Source organism: Hylobates moloch, unplaced genomic scaffold, assembly GCF_009828535.3.
Source record: "Hylobates moloch isolate HMO894 unplaced genomic scaffold, HMol_V3 SCAFFOLD_16, whole genome shotgun sequence".
Taxonomy (NCBI): domain Eukaryota; kingdom Metazoa; phylum Chordata; class Mammalia; order Primates; family Hylobatidae; genus Hylobates; species Hylobates moloch.
The window spans coordinates 14921391-14936485 of NW_026652291.1; the positions used below are offsets into that span (position 1 = coordinate 14921391).

Consider the following 15095-nt stretch of genomic DNA (forward strand, 5'->3'; position numbering starts at 1 on the left):
AAGGGCTTTGTCATTGTGACACAGATAAGAGTTTACAGGGTGCACCAACTTTCCCTGGTCAGAGGTGAGCTCAGGGGCCAGGTCTGGTGGGGCAGCCATCTTGCCTCACGCCTGTGAACATGATAGCCGCAGCCTGCAGCCCCATCATGCTTCTTGGCATCAGGAGAGTGGGTCAGAGGGCAGAGCCGTTGCCCTCTGAGGGTCTGTGTGCCTCTGGTCTGCTTGTCTCCTTGTTCATTCTGGCCCTTTTTCTATGGTGGTCAAAGCCGAGGGTTGGACCAGGCCAGCCTCTCTCCAGACACTGAGGAGCCCCGGGTGGGCCCTGAGGGTGGGTGTCCTCAGAGGTTGGGGCAGGGACCAGGCAGGCCTCACTGCCCCCTGCCTGGTGGTGACCTATGCCTGCCCTGCAAGGCCCACAAGTGACTCCAGTCCCTGTGGAGTGGGCAGGAGGGACTGTCGGCGGCAGCCATTCCCACTTGGAGCAGGGATCAGCTGGCTCCGGGCCCCGCCAGACTCCCGTGCGGGGAACATGAATATCAGAGTGGTGGCTGCTCGCAGGGCCTCAGTAGGGCACCAGGAAAGCATGTGCCGTTGCTCTCTCCTCACAGCTGAAGTCTACATCGGCATCGGGAAGCCTGCAGAAGCCACAGCCTGTACCCAAGAAGCTGCCAACCTCTTCCCAATGTCCCACAACGTCCTCTACATGCGCGGCCAGATTGCCGAGCTCCGGGGAAGCATGGATGAGGCGCGGCGGTGGTATGAAGAGGCCTTAGCCATCAGCCCCACCCACGTGAAGAGCATGCAGCGACTGGTGAGTCCGTGAGCCCGGCGATGGCCCCCACTCTGGCATGGTGACAGCCCGTGGAAGCAGCAGGTAGCACATGACCCTCACACCCTCTTCTGCTTCCAAAGGCCCCATGCAGTTAGCTTGCCAGGCCGTCACATGGCCTGAAGCCAGAGGGCACCGTTTCTACCATAGCTTATGCAAACAGCGCCCCCAGAGTTGGCTGTGCATAGCCTCAGCAGCCCTACCTGACATCCTGTTAGGTGCTGTGGTCTCCTGGCCAGCAGTCTAAGCCACCCTGTGGCTCTCGGTTTGATAAAGACATTCTTGTGGCCATGGGGCATTGTCATTGTCATCTCAGCCTCTGCGCTGCTTGCAGTAGCCACCTTTGGGGGTTTCCACATCCCAGGGAGACTTCAGGATGAGAGTCAGAACACTTTACAAACTGGGAGGCTCTCTTCCCTTAAGGGAGCCTGAGACTCCAGCAAGTCTCTGAGGCCATTGGCTGGGAGGGAGCATCCTACCAGTGGGGGTGTCTGGCCATGTTGCCCTGAGAGGTGGGAGGCAGATGAGCCACCCGTGTCCGCGCTGTGTGGGGTTGTGGCGGTGCACATCCTTCGTCTACAGCCTGGGCCAGAAGCCTGGGGTTGCCCTGCTGCCCCCACCCCTTGCCATGGATCATTCTTGAGAGACCCTGGAGCCGGCCACCTGGCCGTGTCGGTTTCAGTTAGGTGGGGAGACTGCTCGCTCAGGAGGGTTCTGTCCGTTATGAGCGTATGTTAGTGCAGCTGCCTCACCGGTCCTCTGTCATCTTCCTGCGAGGGTCTGAATTAAAACTCACAAGTTACCAGGGTCTGAGGAACTTGTGAAAAGCCGTGCCGCGTTCTCTGGGCCTGCATGCTGGGCTTTGGTTCTGAATTGTTGTTTCATTTTTAGCAGTAGACATCGGTGATGTCATGAACCGCAGGAAAGAAGAACCTTTTATTTTAAAGCTGAGGGCCCTTCGTGTCCGCACCCGTGGAGGCTTTAGCACCCATAATCAGGTGGTGGTGTGTGATATGGAAGAGTGAGCACTGGACAGGGAGTCTGAGGACACAGTTCTGGTCCCAGCGACATCAGCTGCTTTCTCTTTAACCTCAGGAAAGGCCCCTAAGCTCTCAGCACCTCAGTGTCCTTTCTGCAAAATGAAGGCATTTGACTAGACAGGCTGTGTCTGTCCAAGACTAATAGGACGTGGTTTTGTAACTAATAAGTAAAATGTTCCCCGAAGCATCCCAGAGCCTTCATTATCTTGCCATTTCTCATAGTAAAGTTGGGAAATGTAGAAGGGGATGGGCACTAACTGCTGGTTTCCAGCAGAAGAATGCTGACGCACTGGGAATTAGGCCCCGTGGAAAGAGTGTCTGCTTTTGAGTTACATCTGCACTCGAACTAAGCCCTGGTCCTGACTCCTGGGGAAGCTCGGACTTGTCACATAACCTTTAGGCGCCTTGTTGTGTTTCGGTGAATTGGGCTCCTACCCCAGTGGGATGTTGCGAGAAAGAATGAAATGATTTACATAATAATCTTAGCAGAGTTCCTGGCACCTAGTAGGTGCTCATGAAATAGGAAACTAAAGACAGTCATTTTCAGTTTTAAACAGAAATCAAACCTTACCATAATTACAGCTACTTAATTTTTTCCAGCTTCCCTTTGTGAGTTTTCTGTAGCCCCATACAGATTTATAAATAATTTTACATATTATCCAAATGTTAGTCTGTTTGATTAAAAATATTACATGGCTTTTAATTTTTGTCTCACTATTAGAAGAAGAATTTGTGAAGAGCTTGTCAGATATCTGAGCTTTTGCTGAGAGCAACCAGAAGAGGTACAATCCCCGCCACGTCCCAGCCTTTTTATTAAAAAGAGGCTGCATGTTTCCATCTCGGGGCCTATGAATTATTCAGGGAAGTATTTCTTGTTCATCCCCAAGGGGAACACATGAGACAAAAGATCAAATAGGAAAATCGCACCGGGAGAGTTTTCTGTTTCACCTTTGGAGCTTTTCAAGACACCTGAGATGCCTGACACATGCCAGGCGCTTTCCTTTCTGAAAGGAGCAAGCAGTTGACCCAGCACGAGGGAGCTGGTGAGCGAGACCAGGGCCGTGGAGAGCCCCGCCTGCCGGGTGCATCGGCAACGACTGAGCCTTACTAGGCTCAGAGACATGAGCTGCTTTGGAGATCTTGCCAGTAGAGAGGGGTCATCATAATAAACTGTTAAAACCTCTCTCCATGGATCCTGAGATATTGAAAAACCATCCAGATCGGAGGCAGGTTGAAAAGAGTGAGACTACAGGTTTGAGGAGTTTGGAGTCTCGCAGTCAGAAACTTTGCCCAGTGACTGATGAGTGTGGCTCCTCAAGGTAGCTTGCACACGCCTTCTTGGTGATTTTCTAAATGATGCACCTGGCCTGTGTTTTCCCCAGCCTGTCCCCAAGAGCCCAGCCCACAGCCAGGGGGAGCCCCAAGCAGCCAAGGGCAGGTCCCCTTCCCACTGGTGCTGCAGGACCCTCTGGTGCCTGTGGAGGGGCAGCCCATGGACCCCACAGGCTCTTCAGCCCTGAGATATCACACTCCCTCTCTGTCCTCTTCCCTACAAGCTACACAGGGAAGCTGTGTTTCTGTGGCCTTGGATGGAGGAAGGGAGGAAGGGGCCTTCACATATACCCTAGAAGCCCAGGAGGAGGCCCTGGAGCCAGGCTGGCCTGGGTTAGAATCACAGCTCTGGCCTCACTCGCTGTGGGGCCTTGGACAGGTTATTCACCCTCTTGGTGCCTCATTTTCCTCAGCTATATAAATGGGGATAACCACACCAATACATCATAGAGACAGAAACCCAAGAACTGACATTTCTTGCTAAGTCACAAAAGGTTCTGTCTGTACCCTCGTGGAAGGCGGATTGGTTTGCAAGCCCCTGAGTTAAGAGGAAGGTGTCAGCAGGCAGATGAGAGGCTGTGTTACCAGGTCAAGCCCCAGGGAGGAGGCAGGGCCCCTGACCTGTGTGGCAGAGGGCGGCGGAAACAGAGATGAGCGTTGACAGTTGCCTGGCACGCAGGGAGAGCGGCGAGGGGGCGGCCAGGGAGGCCAGGGTCAGAAGGTCAAGACTAGAAGGAGTTTAAAGAACAGAGCCCTAGGGAGCATCAAAGAGCCAACTGCAGAGGCTCCAAGGGAAGGAGCCAACTGTGAGACAGGTCGTGGGTCATGGGAGAGGGTGGAAAGTGTGCTGGCAGCAGCCCTGATGCTCAGAGAGGAAGGCAAGGAGCCGGGGGACAAGCAGTCAATGGGGGCTGTTGGGGAGAAGGAAGCCGCGTTGTCTGTGTCACAGGTGGTGGTCAGGTGGCTGATGTGACGGCAGAGAACAGTTATGCCAGGAGTTGTAAGTGGCAGCAGGTGCCAGATCATCAGCTTGCAGGAGGGCTACGGCTTAAGCAGAAATGCAAAGCTGTTAGTATTGTTAAAAAGCAAGAGTGACTTTAGTATTCACAAACAGCAAATCGGAGGTCAGACTTGACAAGAGAAGTGTAAATTCAACCCCAGAGGAAACGGACGATCTTCTAATAGCTTTAGCCTTCATGTGTGTTTAAATTCATGTGCAGTGAGAAGGGAGCAGAGAAATCATGTGTTTGTTAGCGATAATGAGTTAGCACAAGGGAAGCAGAGATTGCTGAGGATGGGCGGGTATTAAGGGAGCAGCATGCTAGAGGCATAAGGAGTTGCCAAGTAATGTTGTTGACAAGGGGAGGAATTCATAGACTGACCAGACTTTTTCCAGAAAATCTAAAGGCATATTTTTATATTATTTTTGCATAAGTGTATAAATTTACATTTATTTGTGTGCTATGTTAAAAAGCCTTTAGCTCTCAGTATGCAAAATGAATTAAAGAAACATAGAGCAACTTTTTCCAAAGCAGTTATTCCATGTTCTGGGGTGGGGAGAGGAGAGAAGCGTGGCTCATGGTGGACGGAGGAGCAGAGAACCAGCATCCCTGGACAGTCATTCCCAGACCAAGGACAAAATCACCAGGACAGGGACAGGCTGTGCAAACAGGGACATCTGGTTGCCCTCTGATAACGTCAGCCTGGGCTTTTGAGGGCAAGTGTGAGATTGGAAAGTAAGAAGGGAACAAGGGCTTTCGAGAGAGAACATGGAAGGGAGCCAAGGAGGTTGCGTGGAGTGGAGCTGATAAGGCCGGGATGGGAAGTATTGCTAGGGAACAAATGCGTGCTGGAGAATATTAGCAGGAGGCTCGGGTCCGCCTCCAGTCCCTTTGACAGGTTGAGAAAAGGTGTGAAGCAGAAGCAGATGGCGGGGGTCAGCCAGGGCTTGGCGGAGTGGACAGCAAGTGGAGTGAAGTGGGGTGAGGCCGCTTTGAAGAGGCCTGTGAGCTGAGAGGGACCGTGAGCTGAGAGGGACCATGAGCCAGAGAGGGACCGTGAGCTGAGAGGGACCGTGAGCCAGAGAGGGACCGTGAGCCAGAGAGGGACAGTGAGCTGAGAGGGACCGTGAGCCAGAGAGGGACCGTGAGCTGAGAGGGACCGTGAGCTGAGAGGGACCGTGCACTGAGAACCATGGAAAGAGCATCAGGGGACAGCAGTGAGATGGAGCCCCCACCCCGCAGTGGGGAAGGAGGAGAACTGCTGCGTCCACCTGCAGGATGAGCATTCCCCAAGGCTAGGACGGAGGCCATGATATTTCACAGCCAATGCTGAGAAGTGATGACATCTAGATTAAAGCACAAAGGGGCCATCCCCTTAAATGAAGTTTCCAAGGCAAGGCTGAGGGCCTGGAAAGGGACAGAAAGCCATCAGCCCTTTGTGAGAAGATGGCAGAGGGGCTGTGTTTCATGCACCGCTCCCTACCAGCACCCCAAGGAAGTAGTGATAAAAGACTACTGGTGAAGCTCACCAAGGAGAAGGGGAAAGTGATGGGGAGGAGAGACGGGCGGTGGCTAGGGGTTGGGCTGAGGCAGTTGACCCAAAGAGTACGCTGGGGGCCATGTGCCTCATCTGGAGGGGTCTTAGGGGTGGTGGGTTGGAGTGGAGTGGAGCATGGGAAGCATTTGGCAGGGAGCTTGGATCAGGAGTGCTGCTTGGTGGAAAAACACATTTTTCAGGTTACCATAAGGGGTCAATCTAATAATAGAATAAGCTTTTTGTTCCGGGCATGGTGGGCCCAAAAGTGCTCGTTTGTCTTCTGTGGACGGATTGTGAGACAAGAAAACCTCTTAGTTCAATCAAGATGGCTGCAGGCTAAAGGTTTCATACACAGGCTGTCTTTGAGGAGTTCCTCTGTGATCTTCTGTTTTCTGAAACATCAGAAATCTGGAATAACATCAAATATAAAAACTTGAGGAGTGGCGCTGCCGTTCTATTTCAAGGGACTACATTAGTAGCAGAAGACTTGCAGAGATTGGCCGAGCTGTTTGAAAAATGCCTTTTCTTATGAAATACCCAAAGGTGCAGCAGATTGATGGTAGGTTTGGGAGACAGCCCCACGATGTGAGGTGCAGTGGATATGTCTTATGGATTATGACTACATTTTCAGTTGTTTTAACAGCTCCAAAGGCTGACTAACGACACTGCTGACTAACGACACCACTCTGAGAAGGCGGCTCTTCTGAAGTTCAAAGAGGGGCCTGAAGTCGGAGCTTTCTTTAAACTGTCTTCCAGCTTACATGCATGTTTACTGTGTGAAAACATCTCATCCCATTATGTGTGATGAACTGGAAGTATGGCAGAGAGGGCTGGAATCGAGGGAAAGAGGTGAGCTTTGGCTTGCCTGGCATTGCTAAATTATAAAACACTGGTGTTTTTCTCTCTCTCCCATCTCTTAAATTGTCCATCTGTTCATTGAGATTTGGGGAAAATTGCTATCTCCTATTTTCTTAGTTAGCATCATGTTTTCCAGTTTGTGACCCTGTGAGAGGAGAGATTCGGCATGAAGATGATGAACTTCCCAGGGGGCTCCTCCAGAAACTGGCACTCGGTGTCCGTGTGTCTGTCCAGTTTACCATCAGCCTAGTGAGGGCCACCCAGGATCCAGACAGGCAGGACAGGCTCGCACTTCGACACATCTGCAGTTTTCCCTTGGAAACATGTCTTCAAGAGACATCTTTGGATCCCTTCTGTTCCTCTGGATAAGGCCCAGGCACAATTAAGCTGATGAAATAGACTTGAAATACCCTTCCCCTTTCAGATGGCCATCTTTAGACGTGGATCTCTTTCATCCGAAGTATCAGTTTTCCTTCCATACATAGAAAGAATGACTGGCAGGAAACAAAACTTCATGATAGTCCAGTGAGAAGGCCCTTTCATCTGTTAATTGTATTTTGTTTTCTTTCATAATTAAAAAATGCTTTCCAAATTGAGGAGAATAACTTTTTTTTCCTCTAGAGCAAGGCTTATGAAGTATTTAGTGCCCAACCTTCCGACACATCCATGTGCTTGTTGAGAGGATGCTGAAAAGTGCATAGACCCTCATTTCTCTCTTCCCTTTACTCGCTGTAACTGCGGTTCCAACTCACAGTGCCGAGGACAAAGTAGCGCCTCCTACTGGACACTTCGTCTTCAATCTTTGCTCTGTCTTCTGTCCAGTGACACACACTCTTCGATAGCCGCTTGATAGTTTTAGCCTCTTTGATAGCTGTGTGAAGCCCTTTCAACAATTATTGATACTTGGCATAAGGATAACTTTTCTCTACAAAGAACTTTGAAGCCTCATACGCTGTGTCTGCTGCGTGTGCTCTCCTAGTACACAGTGAGAGGGGACTTACTTGTTTACTGATGGGGACCCTGCTCTTGGTGACCTGCCCCAGGTCACACATAAGTTAGGAGCAGAAGCAGAACAAGAAAGTTGTGAGATCGTATGTTGGAGTGGTCCCTTAGGAACCCAGAGCTTCAGTGACAGGCGGTGCAAAGATCAGGAGCACGGTGCTGGAGCCAGCTGCCTGGGTTCCAGTCCCAGCTGTGTCACTTACTAACTGCGTACCCTGAGATAAGTCCCTTTATCTCTCTGTGCTTCCATTTTTCTCGACAGTGAAATGGGAGTAATAACAGTGCTCGGTGGTGTTGCTGTGCGGGTTAAATGAGTTAGCAGGGTGCCTCGCACTCCGCAAATATCAGCTATGAATGTCGCTGTCATTCTCTGTAATCCAGGTCGCGCCTGGGCTGGGAGCTCCTTTGCGTCTGTTTGACAGTGAGTGAGTCATCTCCTGGCCCCGTGGAGCTTCCCTTTCTGCACCAGCGTGACTGACTTTCACTGGTTGGAGGAGCCTAAATGAGAATATATCTCGGCTCGTGGTCGGCCGTGAGCACGATGCTTCGCTTTTGAGTGTGACTTGCTGCCTGTTTCTGCAGAGCCAGGGCCCTGGTTTTGAGGTGGAGAAGGGTGGGAGAGTGCACTGGTGGAGGCCCCTGGAGTGATTTGTTCCCAGGCGGAGACAGAAAGTGTTGGATTTTGAGCAGAGGTCATCAGAACCAGCTGTTTCTCTCCAGCCAGGGCTCCTGCCTTGGTGCAGAGGCTTTCAGTGTTTGCTGGCTTGGCCTGGGCACAGCCTTTGCTGACCATGAGTGCGGGAGATGACTTCGAGGCAGGATTGGATGATGCAGCCATGTGATTTGACATGAGACCACGAGGCTTGGTCAGGCAGATTAATAGAACCCTCCAGCACAGTGGGATGTCAGTGTATTACAAGCCAGGCCTCAGGAGGCCCTGTTAGGCTGTAAGTGGGGCTCTCACTCAGTGTGCTGGGGACATCCAGGTCCCCAGGCTGATCTGCAGTCTTGACTCTGGGCCTGAACATGGGAAAAGGCTGGAGGAGAGCCTGTGCTTGAGGGCCCTTGGTGGAGGCAGTCAGCACCACCCCCGAGTTCATACACTCAGCCCTGTTGTCCCCAAGCACACTCTTCCTTGTCAGACTCTGTATCCCATTTGGGAGGCATGGACGTCACTATCCTTCCACAGAGACTACTGTGGAACAGTGCCCTGCTGGAGCCTGCAGAGTCTCCCCTGGCCACGTGTGTGTCCCTGGCTGCTTGCTCTCTGTCCACATGGGCAGTCACAGCTGAGAGAGGCTCAGGGGGCAGGCACCTGCCTGAGGGCTGTTATGTCCCTGTGTAGGCGTGTCCAGCTGCAGGCATGTCTAGGCTCAGGTGTCTGTTGGCTTCACAGGACTCCAAGGCCTGGTCCTTCTGTTCTCTCAGTTCACTCAGACAAGATCCCCTTCTGAGAAACAGACTCACGCTAATCACGCTCTTGACAGATTGAGTTCCCAACCAGAAACCAAAATGATGATTTATAAGGATTTGCACTTTTCCTGGGCCAGACCCCCTGTGCTCTCTCTTGCCCTCCTCCACAGAGGAGCTTGCCCTCTAGGCTAGACATCAGGCCCCTCCTCCCTCAGGTCAGATGAATTCTCAGCTAGTGGAGTTTCTATTAGTCACTCCCCAGTCGTCTGTTGGGACACACTCTCGTCCCTGGATGGTGACTTGGGACACATCCTCAGCCCTGCATATGGCAGTTCCCTCTGTAGATTGTGATCATGGTGTCCGTGCAAGGCAGGATCTTCCTCCCATCCTGGTCCAGGGAGAGGGAGCTTCTTCTGTTGCCTCCACCCTTACCCCAAACCTAGATGAAAGCAGCCTCCCCTGCTTTCCACAGCACCAAGGCCTTTTCATGGCTTTCACCAGCGCCTGAAGGAGGGCGGGCTCCTCTGGGGAGGAGATACGGAGACCATGCGGGTCTCACTGGGTTTGCAGTGCCTGCCACCTTGTCTTTGAGGCTGCAGGTGATAGCGGTGGCAATAACCAATTAAAGATGAGCCTGTCAAATCCCATCAGAGGGACAAACCCAGTGGAGAGGATTGAGTGGGGGGGAGGTACTGGTGGAACAGGTGTGAGGTGAGAACCAGGTAATTGAAAGTTTTCTTATGATGTTAGCATTTCCTCACATCCTTTTGAAACTGCACTTTTTTAGCTTATAATATTTTCTCCTTGTTGAGCATCTGTGTCCTCCTTGGAGTAAAAGGAATGTCCCTGGGAATAAGAACCTCTGCCGTCCATCCACATGACTCCTGTTTGGTGACTTGCCCACCTCTCCCCAGCAACCCTCCCGCTCAAAACAACATCATTTGGCACAGAGATAGTCTCTGCAGACATTTTCTGCTTGGTGCTTGGATTTCTCCTACCACTGCAGCATTTTTCTCAGTGCTGGCCAGGGGGACATAGCACCAGGCCACCCTGTCCTCACCGAGGACTAAAGCCACAGACCCAGAAGATTCATGGGCCCAGGTCAGGCTCTGAAATGCAAGCATGTGGTGCCTTTTGTCACTAGGCATTCCTTTACTTCAGCTTAAGGAAAAAATGAATGCTGTGTTTATTTCTGTTTTCTGTCTTGGAGTCTTAGATGACTAATTACGGGCAGTACAGTTCAGTCTGTCATTAGTAATTATGATCTAAAATCATTTAAAATCTGACATACTCTAGCCAAACCATTTATTCCTGGAAATTCTGCCCCATTATTTCAGTGTGATGTGACATTGAGGTTCCACCGCCTTCCTGCTTTGCTCCCCAGCTTGGATCAGGCCTTTCATTTTCACTTCTGTGGATTGTTCTGTGTTCTCAGATACTGGTCCCGAATTCCCGCTCCTTACTTCCCACGTCCCTAGATTTTAGCCCTGCTGCTGCTTTTCATTCCTCAGCCACCCCCCTCCCCCACACCGCCTGCCTCTGAACTCAGCCAGAGGGGATGGCTGTCACTCAGAATGTGGCATTCTGTGCCAACTGGGCCTGCTGCTTCCAAGCCATCTTGGGCCTGAATTGCTTTCCCACCATTTGGTGCTGGTCCCAGAGACTCCCCATTGAGGGCTTGGGGGCTCTCTTTGGGCCATGTCAACCCCACATGTGGTCTGGACCTTCAGACTGAGTTTAAATCGCTGAGCCCAAAGGTCTAGGGAGAATATCCTGTAAGAAGTCTCTCCCAACATCAAGGCTGAGGCCCTAAAACAGATGGAGACCTTTGGACCTGACACTCACCAGAGAGTTAAAGGCATTGCAGACTGAGAATCCCATGAAATGCCCTAATCTAATCACCCCCTTTTACAGATGGGGAAGTGGAGGCCAGACAGGGGAAGGGACTGATCAAGGGCACAGAGCAGTGAGTGGCCAACCCACCAGGAATCCTGATTCCATCACTTTTGAAGGTTTCATGTCCACTCTTCCTATCTGTAAAATGGGAGACTAGCACCTGCCTTCTTGAGATGGGGGTGGAGATGGAGGTAAAAGAGATCAGCTCTCTGAACTCCTCCAGGGCTGACGCTGCCCTAGAGAACTTTGTCTCCACTCTAATGGACGGGTGGAATTTCTCACTGTTCTCTGAGGCTCAGACAGCCCCAGCTCTGGGTCTCGTGGTCATGCAGCATCCACTGAGCTTGGTGCCTTTCTCTTTTGCTCTCCACTAGAAATAAGTCTTTGTGTCTCCTCTTGCCCCTTACCCGCCTAGATGTGTCTCTCCATGCTGTGTGGCATGCCTGCACTCACAGCTGCCCTGAGCCCAGGACGTGCCTGAGTTGCCAGCCTCAGCGTCGATAGACCAGCTTATTTGGATACAGAGAAGTTTCCAAGTTAGCCTTTGGCACTCATGTTGCCAACGTGGGGTTGCTTAGGAGGAAGGAAGACAGATCTACCAAGAATCAGCAAGTCTCAAACCCTCAGGCTCTTGGGGGGTGCTGACCTGGAGCCAAGGCAGGCCTCTCTCCCCTGCACAGATCCACGGATGCCTGCTCTGGGCCCTGGCCCTGGAGACCACCCCCCGCCCCCGCCGTCCCCTTTCAAATTGATGAGTGCAGCTGACCAAGGAATGAGGGTGCAATTGTGTGAGGCTCCACCCGGAGCATTTGGTGCAAGCCCACTCTGGGGTCAGGAGGTGGCCTTGCCGGTTACCTGGCTCCTGGAGGCCTCAGCAATCACCTGGGGAAAGGAGAGAATGGAACAAACCAACCAAGGTCTGAGGGCCCCAATGTCAAGAACACTCCAAGTCGCTGAGAGCTTTGGAAAAGCCCTTAGAGAACTCCTTAGCTAAAGGGAGCCTCTGCCAGCGTTCCTGGGCTCTAGACCACTTTGCCCCAGTAGGAAATTCCCCACCCCATGGGCCTTGCCTATTTTACTGCCCACCACGTTCACTGATGAACGACACGTGATCTCTCCCTTCCCTCCTCCAGTTGGCTTCCTCTCTTTTCTTATCTGCGTGGTATTTATATAACAACTGTCTCTTAAAATACCTTTCCAGGTGTTAGTGTTTTGATTCTTTTTTGTTGTTGTTGTTGAATCTTTCAGAACATCAACTAGTCACCCCAAGGGCTTGCAAAGGAGGAGGGTACAGGCACAGACACACCTTGTCTTATTGCCCTTCACCTTATTGCACTTTGCAGATACTCATTTTTTACTAATTGAAGATTTGTGGCAACCTTGCATCGGGCAAATCTATCAGTGCCTTTTTTTCCTTTTTTTTTTTTTTTTTTTTTTTTTCTGGAGACGGAGTTTCACTTTTGTTCCCCAGGCTGGAGTACAGTGTGCGATCTTGGCTCACTGCAACCTCCGCCTCCCGGGTTCAAGTGATTCTCCTGCCTCAGCCTCCCAAGTAGCTGGGCGCCTGCCACCACGCCCAGCTAATTTTTGTATTTTTAGTAGAGACAGGGTTTCCACATGTTGGCGAGGCCGGTCTCAAACTCCTGACCTCAGGTGATCTGCTCACCTCGGCCTCCCAAAGCGCTGGGATTACAGGCATGAGCCACTGTGCCTGGCCTATCAGTGCCATTTTTCCAACAGCACATGCTCACTATGTGTCTCTATGTCACACTCTGGAAATTCTCACAATATTTTAAATTATTTTATTATTATTACATCTGTTGTGATCTTTGATATTACTATTGTAATTGTTTGGGGGCACCATGAACCACACCCATATAAGACAGCGAACTTAATAAATGTGTTCCTGACTGCTACACTGACCAGCTGTTCCCCCGTCTTTTTCCCTCTCCTTGGACCTCCCTATTCCCTGAGACACAGTAATGTTGAGATGAGGACAATTAATAACCTTACAATGGCCTGTGAGTGTTCAAGTGAAAGGAAGAGTGGCACGTTTCTCACTGTAAATCAAAAGCCAGAAAGGATTAAGCTTAGTGAGGAAGGCATGTCAAAAGCTGAGACAGGCCAGAAGCAAGGCCTCTTGCACCAGTTAGCCAAGTTGCGAATACAAAGGAAAAGTTGTTCAAGGAAATTAAAGTGCTATTCCAGTGAATACTCGAATGATAAGAAAGCGAAACAGCCTTGTTGCTGATTGATAGGGAGAAAGTTTGAGTGGTCTGGATAGAAGATCAGACCAGCCACAATATTCCCTTAAGCCAAAGCCTAATCCAGAGCAAGTTCCCAGCTCTCTTCAGTTCTCTGAAGGCTGAGAGAGGTGAGGAATCTGCAGAAGAAAAGTTGGAAGCTAGCAGAGGTTAGTTCATGAGGTTTAAGAAGCTGTCTCATAACATAAAATTGCAAAGTGAAGCAACAAGGGCAGATAGAGAAGCTGCAGCAAGTTATCCAGAAGATCCAGCTGAGAAGGTGGCTATACTCAACAACAGATTTTTATTTTTATTTTTATTATTTTTTTTTTTTTTGAGGTCTCACTCTGCCTCCCAAGCTGGAGTGCAGCGGCGCAGTCATAGCTCACTGCAGCCTCGAACTCCCGGGCTCAAGTGATTCTCCTGCCTCAGCCTCCCAAGTAGCTAGGGCTATAGGCACATATCACCACAACCTGCTAATTTTTTAAGTTTTTTGTGGAGATGGGGATCTCACTGTGTTTCCCATGCTGGTCTCAAATTCCTGGCCTCAAGCAATCCTCCCAACTCTGCCTCTCAAAAGTGTTGAAGTTACAGGCCTGAGCCACGGTGCCCAGCCCAGCAGTTTTTTAATGTAGATGAAACAGCCTCCTATTGAAAAAGATGCCATCTAGGACTTTCATAGCTACAGAGGAGAAGTCAGTGCTTGGCTACAAAGCTTCAACGGATATGCTGATTCTTTTGTTAGGGGCTGATGCAATTGGTGACTTTGAGTTGAAGCCAGTGCTCATTCACCATTTTGAAAATCCTAGGGCCCTTAAGAATTATGTGAAATTGACTCTGCCTGTGCTCTGTAAATGAACAACAAAGCCTGGATGATGGCACACCTGTTTAAAGCATGGTTCAATGACTATTTTATGCCCACTGTTGACACCTATTCAGAAAAAAAGATTCCTCTCAAAATATTATTGCTCAGTGGCAATGTAGTTGGTCACCCAAGAGCTCTGATGGAGCTGTACAAGGAGATGACTGTTACCTTCAAGCCTGCTAACACAGCATCCACTTTACAGCCCATGGATCAAGGAGCAATTTAGATGTATATAGTGATTCCTCTGATGGATCTGGGCAAAGTAAATTGAAAACCTTCTAGAAAGGATACAGCATTCTAGATGCCATTAAAAACATCCATCATTCATGGGAGGAGGTCTAAATATCAACATTAACAGGAGTTTGGAAGAAATTGATTCTGACCCTCATGGATGACTTTGAGGGGGTCAAGACTTTGTTGGAGGAAGCAACTGCAGACATGGTGGGAATAGCAAGAGGGCAAGAATGGAGCCCGGAGATGTGACTGAATTACTGCAGTCTCATAAAACTTGAATGGATAAGGCATTGCTTCTTGTGGATGAGGCAAGAAAGTGTTTTTGTGAGATGGAATCTACTCCTGGTGAAGACATTGTGAACATTGTTGAATTTAGAAAATATGTCAGCTTGATTGATAATGCAGCAGCAGGGTTAGAGAGGAGGGACTCCAACTTTCAAAGAAGTTCTGCTGTGGGTAAAACGCTATTAAGCAGAATCACATGCTACAGAGAGCTCTTCTGTCCAAGGAAGGGTCCATCAGTGAGTCTTATTGTACCCACTGTTGTCTCATTGTAGGAAACTGCCCCAGCGCCTCACCTTCCAGCATCCACCACCCTGATCAGTCAGCAGCCATCAACATGGGAGGCCAGACCATCCACCAGCAGAAAGTGTATCACTTGCTGAATGTCACGATTGTTAGCATTTTTTAGCAACAAGATATTTTGCAATTAAGTTATGCACTTTTTTTAGGTATAATGCTATTACACGCTTAATAGACTACACTGTAGTGTAAACATACCTTTTATTTGCACTGGGACACTGAAAAGTTCCTGGGACTTGCTCAATTGTGACATCTGATTGATT

The 15095-nt window shown here is 50.2% G+C and overlaps 1 protein-coding gene across 5 annotated transcripts in view; it reads left to right on the forward strand.

Moving 5' to 3' along the window:
• The window catches only part of TTC7B (tetratricopeptide repeat domain 7B), a 245935-nt gene that overhangs the window by 208559 nt on the left and 22281 nt on the right, over positions 1-15095 (forward strand). For all 5 annotated transcript variants that reach the window (XM_058429401.1, XM_032179321.2, XM_032179322.2 and 2 more), the window contains one exon: positions 609-811. In XM_058429401.1, coding sequence (XP_058285384.1) covers positions 609-811 — 203 coding nt within the window. The remainder of the gene's footprint in view (positions 1-608; positions 812-15095) is intronic.